The sequence below is a fragment of the Cebus imitator genome, unplaced genomic scaffold (genome assembly GCF_001604975.1).
Source record: "Cebus imitator isolate Cc_AM_T3 unplaced genomic scaffold, Cebus_imitator-1.0 Scaffold159, whole genome shotgun sequence".
In the NCBI taxonomy this organism is placed as follows: Eukaryota; Metazoa; Chordata; class Mammalia; order Primates; family Cebidae; genus Cebus; species Cebus imitator.
Window position 1 is genome coordinate 6,167,225 of NW_016107474.1, and position 8,961 is coordinate 6,176,185.

The 8,961-nt window shown below is 59.1% G+C and overlaps 1 protein-coding gene across 2 annotated transcripts in view; it reads left to right on the forward strand.

The window, feature by feature from the left end:
- Nucleotides 1-5,540, forward strand: part of ZC3H18 (zinc finger CCCH-type containing 18) — a 66,262-nt gene extending 60,722 nt beyond the window's left edge. For both annotated transcript variants that reach the window (XM_037743938.1, XM_017543712.2), the window contains 5 exons: nucleotides 1,164-1,324; nucleotides 1,465-1,664; nucleotides 2,245-2,341; nucleotides 4,127-4,223; nucleotides 4,686-5,540. In XM_037743938.1, coding sequence (XP_037599866.1) covers nucleotides 1,164-1,324; nucleotides 1,465-1,664; nucleotides 2,245-2,341; nucleotides 4,127-4,223; nucleotides 4,686-4,887 — 757 coding nt within the window. In that variant the 3' untranslated portion in view covers nucleotides 4,888-5,540. The remainder of the gene's footprint in view (nucleotides 1-1,163; nucleotides 1,325-1,464; nucleotides 1,665-2,244; nucleotides 2,342-4,126; nucleotides 4,224-4,685) is intronic.
- Nucleotides 5,541-8,961: the final 3,421 nt, after the last annotated feature.

The following is an 8,961-nucleotide window of genomic DNA, read 5'->3' on the forward strand; positions in this document are numbered from 1 at the left end:
GAGACGGGGTTTCACCATGTTGACCAGGATGGTCTCGATCTCTTGACCTCGTGATCCACCCGCCTCGGCCTCCCACAGTGCTGGGATTACAGGCTTGAGCCACCGCGCCCGGCCCCCAGAAATTTTTTTTAATTAGCTGGGTATAGTGGTGTGTGCCTATGGCCTATGGTCCTAGCTACTTGGGAGGTCAAGGTTACCGTGAGCTATGATCACACCACTGCATTCTAGCCTGGACGATGGAGTGAGACCCTGTCTCAAAAAAGGATTTCTGAGGTTTAGTTGTTTTAAAAGAAGACAGTATTGAATCCGTCTTTAGATTCCTTACATAGAACTCTCATTTCTAGGTAGCAGGTGGTTTATATATAGTTGTCAGACTTTTTTTTTATTATTTGTTTATATTGTTTTTGGAGAGACGTGGCCTTGGTATGTTGTCCAGGCTGGTCTCAAACTCCTGGGGGCTCAAGTGATCCTCCTCCCTTGGTCTCCCAAAGTCCTGGGATTATAGGCGTGAGCCGCCACGCCTGGCCTAAAATGTTTCTTCATAGGTCTGAAATGTTTTAAAGACCTGACTTTTGTAAAAGAAAAAAAATACATTGGTTCTCTTATCCCTCCCCTTGGGAACCGCCTCGCCTGGCCCACGAATCTTGCCCATGTATTGTCAACACCCTCGGGAGACGTGGTTGTGTTTTCCTGAGCAGCAGATGAGCAGGGCGGACTCAGGTGCCCGTCCTGTGTGCTCTGTGTCCACGTCCACATCGAGTGTGCACCGGAGGAGCCGCAGACCTGCTGTTTCTGTCCGGCTGCCGTGTTTTCTTGAGGCATTCCCTGAGACTGCAGTCGCTCATTGTGTTTTTAATTTCCTTGTGGGCTGAAGTAGTCTCCCTTTGGTCACAGGTGTCTAAGCCAGGGACTCTGCTTCAGTTCCACCCTTGCCACTGTTGGCTAGGCTCAGTCCTGTTCCCCTTCCCAGCAAGCAGCCTGACAGCCATGGGGATGTCCCCTACTGTGTAGCCCTGGAACTCCCCAAAGTACCCCCAGTGTCGCACACTCCGTGGGTACATAGTCCATAAATGGACACTGGGTAAAAGTGGATCATGGGGCCCCCGCCGGCGCCTCCCTCCAGTCTGTGGTTGGACTGTGGCGAGATGTTCTTGTGTGTCCAGGTCCCTGAGCGTAAGCAGTGTCTCCTCAGTGTCCAGCGCCACGTCCAGCAGCAGCTCTGCACACAGTGTGGACTCGGAGGACATGTACGCAGACCTGGCCAGCCCTGTGTCCTCAGCCAGCTCTCGGTCCCCGGCCCCAGCCCAGACCAGGAAGGAGAAAGGTACTTGGGGCTCTGGTGCTTTCAGGAAGCAGCTTTGGGAGGGGCGGAGGGGGGAGGACGACATAGGCACAGACTGCCTGGCTGTTGGTGTGGCCACGGGAAAATCGCTAGCACCTCCATGACTCTGGATTTTTTGGCAGGAAAATCTAAGAAAGAAGACGGTGTTAAAGAGGAAAAGCGGAAAAGGGACTCATCCACACAACCACCCAAATCTGCAAAACCTCCAGCAGGGGGGAAGTCCTCCCAGCAGCCGTCGACGCCCCAGCAGGCCCCCTCTGGGCAGCCCCAGCAGGGCACGTTTGTTGCCCACAAGGAGATCAAGTTGACACTGTTGAATAAGGTGAGGGCAAGGGCCCTACTGGTGGCTGCCCCAGCATCTAGGCCGGGGTCCTTCTTCCTAAGAGCTTCCTCCTGGGGAACGGAGCCTGAGTGAGGGCCAGTGGGCCTTACGGGTGTCGGTACGGCCTATCACATGTGGGCCTGGGCCGGGAAGTGGGAGCATCCTGGGAGGGTCGGGTGCTGCCAGCGCCTCTGTGAACAGAGAGCATGTTCCCTGTGTCTCTGGACAGAGAGGGGGTACTCTCCGTGTTTGTGGCCTCCATTCCCTGCAATACAGTCTGTCCTCTGCCCTCTGCTGGAAGGGCGAGAGGCCTGGCTTGAAGGGATCCCATGTCCTCCTAGAGTGGCCCCCATGGGAGGAGGAGAGCAGCCCACAGGGTGCTTCCTGTGGAACACGATCGGCCCCAAGCGCACAGTGGGGGTGCCCTTGGTCCGGGTTATGGAGGCCTCACTCAGGGCCACAGGGTCTCACAGGCATGTGAGGGGATCCTTGGGGGCAGAGCAGGTTGCTGGCGATGACCCCTCTGGGGTGAGGACACGGCTCCTGGCCCGGTCATCCTCACTGGCCTCTTTTGTCCCAGGCGGCTGATAAAGGAAGCAGGAAGCGCTATGAACCGTCAGACAAGGACCGGCAGAGCCCTCCTCCAGCCAAGCGGGCCAACACATCCCCAGACCGAGGTGAGCCTCCCAGCCCCTAGGGAGCAGACAGAGGGGGTAGCCTGGCAATGCGGGGGAGCTGGTCTCAGACCCCGTCGCTCTTAACAAGTATGGGGAGGGCCCAGGAAACGTCTGACTTGCAGATTGTATCTGTCAATATTTACGGTACTGAAAACTAAAACTAAGAAAAAAATTTAAATATTTGTTTAAAAATAACAGGGCTGGGCATGGTGACTCGTTCCTGTAATCCCAGCACTTTGGGTGGCCTAGGCAGGCAGATCACTTGAGGTCTTGAGTTCAAGACCAGCCTGGCCAGCATGTTGCAATGTGGTCTCTCATAAAATACATCAGTTAGCCAGGCATGGTGGTGGGTGCCTGTGGCTCCAGCTACTCAGGAGGCTGAGCCCCGAGAATCGCTTGAACCCAGGAGGTGGAGGTTTCAGTGAGCCAAGATTGCATGACTGCACTCCAGCCTGGGCAACAGAGCAAGACCCTGTCTCAAAAAATAAATAAACAAAAATAATAAAAATAACAGTAATAGGCTGGGCACAGCAGCTCACGCCTGTAATCCCAGCACTGTGGGAGGCCAGTGTGGGCAGATCATTTGAGATCAGGTGTTCAAGACCAGCCTGGCCAACATGGTGAAACCCCATCTCTACTAAAAATACAAAAATTAGCTAGGCTTGGTGGGCTCCTGTAATCCCAGCTACTCAGGAGGCTGAGGCAGGACAATCACTCGAACCTGGGAGGCAGAGTTTACAGTGAGCCGAGATCACGTGAGACTCTATCTCAAAAAAAAAAACAAAATAACTAAATCAATAAAAATAACAGTAATAAACCACTGTATTTTTTTACACTCATGCCATTTTCGCAAAAAACATATTTTCCAAAACAAATGAGCAGGAATGGTGTTGGTTTTTCTATTTTTGCAAATTGTTGTAAAGTCTGGCTGACAGGAGACCGCTGGACCCTCATGCCTTGTGCACTCTGGAAACCCTCCCAGCCTCCTGAGGACTCAGTGACAGGGCAGACAGTGTCCGTGTTACTGTTGAGCCACGTAGATCTGAAAGGATCTCGGGCACCCCCAGCCATCCTGACCTCACCCCAAGAGCCGAGGCCCAGATGGAAAGATAGGGAGATTGTCCTGGCTGGCTTTGACGGGTGGGGCACAAACCAAGCAGAGGCACAGACACCCCCAGACAAAGGGAACAGGCAGGGGCTTCCAGACCCCTTCCCAACTGGTCCTTTGGGCTTGTCAGGCGTAGGAAGGGGAACTGCTCTCCTTTGTCCCTAAGCCCAGGGCCTGTGCCCTGTGCAGCTGTCCTGGAACAGCCTTGCTGTTTTTGCCTGGGGTCAGAGCCAGGACCACTGGGGTCCTGCTGACCTTGGTTCACTCGAGCCTCGGGCCTGTGCCGGCCAGTGGTCCCTCCCTGCCTCTCTCATCCCGACAGTGTCTGAGGGAAACACTCCTGGTCTCTCGGCTTTGCTTGTGTTTCTTCACTGCCATGTCTTTCTTCTCGTTCCATATTTGAAGACCCACGTGATCAGTTTTTTCAGAGCTAGGAAGGAGTCTGGTCTTTCTGCGAGATAGTGGCTGTTCGGTGGAACCTGGAGTCCAGGTTTGGCCTCAGCCTCGTTTCCAGATGTGTTGGTGCCCACGTCTCTCTCCTCTTCTGCTTGGCTCTTGCCTTTTCATCTCTTCATAAAAATGAAGGAAGTGAACTGAGCAGCCTCAGGCTTTAGAAGTGGGTCCCTGGCGTCCCCTGTAAACCAGGAAGGTGGTCTCACTCTGTACCTACCACACAGGTTCTCGGGACCGGAAGTCAGGTGGGAGACTGGGCTCCCCGAAGCCAGAGCGGCAGAGAGGCCAGAACTCCAAAGCTCCTGCAGCCCCATCTGACAGGTGAGTCCCACCCAGGTTGTGCCCTGGCCACACCGGGAGGGCTAGACCAAGCCTGTCCCTCGGGGAGGCCAGCGGCATCAGGGCCAGCCCTGGGCCAGGCCCGAGGCTCCGCTTAGTTCAGAAGGCAAGAGGGCAGCTCAGGCTGGAGGCGTCACTCCAGCTTCTGCTGAGCAGACAGGGTGAGCGGCAGGGAAGGGCAGCTCCATCCCCACAAACACGCTCCTGCCCTGGTCAAGGCTGCCCTCTGCTCCCAGTGCCCTCGGACAGAGTGCCCTGGGCACAGAGGTGGGAAGAAGAGCAGCAGGTTGTACGGGGCCGGACCAGGCCTGCTTGTGGCAGCATCAGCCCCTACCTGTCTTGGTGGCCAATGAGGGCTCAGTGGAAGCTCCCCTACAGGGAGGACAACCTCGTTGCCCTGTCCACCTGCAGACGAGGCTCACAGTCTTCCCCACCTGCTTCCAGGAAGCGCCAGCTGTCACCCCAGTCTAAGAGTTCCAGCAAGGTCACCAGCGTGCCTGGCAAAGCCTCGGATCCCAGCGCCGCCGCCAGCACCAAATCAGGGAAGGCCAGCACACTGTCCCGGCGGGAGGAGCTGCTGAAGCAGCTGAAAGCCGTGGAGGACGCTATCGCACGCAAGCGGGCCAAGATCCCCGGGAAAGCATAGGCCGCGCCCCGACCGGACTGGACGTGTTTTTATACATAGGGTAAGCGCAGCCATTTTGGATTTTGCAGTTAATGTCTTATTTTGGCTGTGATTCTTTTTAAAAAGTAAAAAAGAAAAAAAAGTTTCTCAGCTGGAAAAGAAGCCACAGAGGAAATGATGCCGCTGAATCCCAGCCTCCCTCCTCAGAGCAGACGTCCCGCCGGACAGACAGACACCGACAGCGCCAGTGACCAGCACGGTTCTCATGTAAATTACAAGCCCCAGCCGCCAGCCCCGCCGTCTCTTCCTCCTCCACCGTCTTCTTCCCTGGCCCCAGTCAGGCCCGAGGAGCCCCCACTCTGGGTCCCTGGCTCCGGGTCCAGGCAGCCAGGCCTCCTCCTGAGCCGAGAAACGGGACACCTCGTGAACCACTGGTGGCACCTCCTCCTCCTCACCCGCCCCCGGATCAAAAATATATATATATTCTCGACTAAAGTCTGATCAGGAAATACTTCCTGTCTTTTATTTTAAGCATCAAATTGTTTTAGTTGATTTAAAAAGGAAAAAATACAGAAAAGACCAAAAAAAGACCAAGGGTATTGTTGGGGCATCTGTCTAATGTGGAGGGTCTTTTTTTGAGGGGTCTCCTAAAATAAAATATTTTGATAAGCAGCTGTCCTTGCCCTTGTGGTGTGTGTGCCCTCTGCCCACGAGCAGCCGGGGCTGCCTCTGCTGCACACTGCACTCAGCCCGGCGCTCGGGAGCCACTGGAGGGTGAGGGTGTGGCCACGCTCATGCCCCACCACCTGCCCCAAGGACCCACCCTGGAGCAGGTCCGGCCTTCAGACCCAGCCGGGAGGTGGGGGAGGAGGGGCCGGCACAGTGCCTCAGTTCCCCCATTTGTGGGGCTGGGCTGGCACTCACGCTGCTCCCCCTGGGCTGTGCTGGGGCTTCCTTGGTCCGTGAGGTGGAGGCACCTTCCCTGCACAGGCCATGGTGCTGGAGGCCGAGGGTTCAGGGCCAGCTGCCAGCCCCCAGTGTGATGCCCCGTTCCATAGCAGGGGCCACAGGCAGAGCTCCCAGGACCCCGACTGCTGCTCCGTTCTGCATCTTGAGAGCCACAGGCCTGTGCCCCGGCAGAGGCCTCCCAAGCACACTCCAAGGCCTCCTTTAATCAGATTCAGGTAGCCACGGTGTGGCGCCTAGGCCTGGTGCCCACCCGTGTCCCTCATCTGCCGCCTGACATGAGGCTCGGGACAAAGGCCCTGAGAGCGAGCGAGCTCCCTCCCCCAGGGCCGCAAGCTGAACCTGAGGGAGGCAGCCATCTGTACTTCTGTTCCGGTGTGACCTGCATCCCAGCCACTCTCCCCTTGCATTAAATGGCAGTTCGAGTGTGGGCAGAGGAGCTGCATGTGAGCCAGCACTGCAGACCCGCCCGTGTGCTCCTGAGGGGACTGTTCCCCACTTGATGTCCACATCCCTCCCACATGACAGCCCACTCAATTCATCATGGCCTGGATCCTGTGTTGGGGCAATTTTTTGAGGCTTACCCGATGTGCTCTCAGGTCAAAGCCAGGTGCAAAGGGAATTTCCATTCTCTGAAAAGGGTGGGCTTCAAGGCCACAGAGCTGGGGGCCAGGCCACCCTGGGTGCCAGCCTGTCATCTGTGGGCTGTACCACCAGGGCTGGAGGCCAGGAGATGCACTCTGCCCTGTGTGGGGCACCTCGAGCCAGCGCCTGCAGTGACTGCGTCTCTGAAGTCCAGGAGCGGACAGGTGAGCCCACCAGAGCCCCCCGGGGGACCAGGGCCAGGCGAGGCCCCTCTGCGGCTGCGCAGCCTCCGGCCACAGCCCTGGGCACCTGAGTCTGGAGTTCGGTTTCAACACGAAGCAGGTGGCAGCAGACCCTGGGCTCCGGAGCTTTTGGACGCCACAGAGGGGCCTGTTCCAGGAGGGGGACTGCCCCCGTGGGGTCTAGTGGAGAGGGCGTTCAGCCAGGCAGCTGGGAAGGACAGCCTTGCCGTGTGATGGGCATCCTTGGGCGTCCACGCCCTCCAGGGACATCCTCCGGGTGGTTGGCGCACACATCCTCCGCTCCCCGTGCAGTGCCTAGAAAGCCTGTGTGGGGTTCTGGCAGCGATGGCACCCGCCCTCCAGCCCCCTCCCAGGGGGTGCCCCAGAGCCTCTGCCCGCAGCCCCTCCTCCACAGCCACACTCCCACCCACCAGTTTGGCGGGGCTTTGGGTGGGCAGGAGGATGGAGAGAGGCGGCGGCCCTAGAGGGACCCACACGTGTCAGGGGAAGCTGAGGCCCATGAGGCCACTCCTGCTGGGGAGAACCCATGGGGAGGGTCGCCGTGCCACAGGGAGGGGCCCTCTCAAGATGATTTTGCACCCCCGCTGGGCCAGCAGTGCCCCCACCCTGCCTACGCGGTTGTAGGAGCTGGCTGCGCGTGACCTGCTGTGCACCTGCACCTTGGTGTTCGGGGAAGGCCCTGCAGAGCCCAGCTGCTTCCTCTCTGCCCAGTGCCCCTGACCCCCCCCCGCCGCCACCTCACCCCTTCTCCCGCCCGCCCCTCAGGGCAGCTAAAGGGCTCCTGGCCGTGGGTCCCTCCTTGCCTGCATCTAGAGGGCATCTCCCTCGCTGTGGGTCCTGGGGTCTCAGCTGCCTCTGACCCGTCCGGCTCTGGCTCTGCGTTTGTCTGAGGCCCCTCGCTCTGCATAGGCCGACTAGGGTCCTGGGGCGTGGTCTCCTGGGGGCGGGCCGGGATGTGGTTCGAGAGCCGGCCTGTCTGGGTCCCCACCTCTGGCCCGCCCTCCAGCCTTCCTGCTGCCACTTTTCCAGTCTTGCCCAACCCAGTTATTTCTGCCCTTGCCTCAGCCACCCGCAGGAGCACCGGCCTCCCTGGGTCCTCCCGTCCTCTGCGCCCACGGGACCCCTTGCCCCACCCAGCCTGCAGGTCCCTCCAGTCCCCTAGGCGTGGCTTCCAGGCCTTCCGACCCCCGGGACAGCACTAGGAGCCAGCAGAAGGTGGGGTGACGGGTCTCTGGCACTGTCCCATGGTACAGCCCGTGCCCCAGGGTCCAGCCGTCCCACCTCAGAGCCAAAGCGGAGTGTGGATGGGGCGACGGCCGCTGGGAAGAAGGCCGCCCAGGTCAGAGGAGGAAGGCTGGCTGGAGCGAGTCTACTGGGGGTCTGCCTTCTTCCTTGCTTCCTGGGCACGGTGTAGGATGGGGGACCGCAGCCAAGGGTCACGGGACAGGGAGGACACCCCTGTGCCTGGGCACTCCTCTCCCTCTGCTCGCTCATTCCCTCCCTCCGCCCCCACCCACTGGGTCCCTCCTTCCGAACTTATCCACCCAGCCATTTACTTCCTCAGGCAGACCAGGTCCTACCCCAGGGAACAGTGTGTGGCCATGTGGCAGACCTGTGCCCCATGCCAGGAGGGAGGATCACCAGCTCCCCCTGGGAATGGGAGCAAGAGTAGTGGGCCAAGGTGGAGGGCATCTCCCTCTTCCCCTTTTTTCCTGGCCTCTTCCTCCATTCCCACTGGCTCCTCCCCTCCGCTTTGTCTCTTGCTTGGGTATGGTTGAGCAGGTCTCGCACTGCTCAAGGGCTCCCAGCAGAGGACAAGGACTGACATCAGCTTGTGCATCCCCCTAACCCTGCATGAAGGCAGCCTAGGGGTCATGGACCGCAGGAGCTCCAACGCTCCCTCCTCAAGATCCCCCATCTGGCAAGCCCTGCAGCCCGAACCCCAAGCCACATCTGGGCAGGTCAGGTGGAAACATGGAGGGCTGGGGAGACCAGGCCTGGCCAGGCTGAGCGTGGTAAATTGTCAGGGTTTGCACAAAACGTCTTGGGCTCCAGCTGCAGGCCCCTCGGGATGTTTCCCAAGAGGCTTCCCTGGGCCCCCCTCTGTGGCGGGAGAAGGGCCCAGGGGCTGCTTCGAAGGTCTCGGCCCAGGCAAGGCCCCTGAAGATGCCAGAGCCAGGGAGGGGCCCAGCCTCCTCCCCGGGGCTGTGCTTGGCATGCAGAGGTTGGGGGTCCTGACACCCCCTCCCCGGGGCTGTGCTTGGCATGCAGAGGTTGGGGG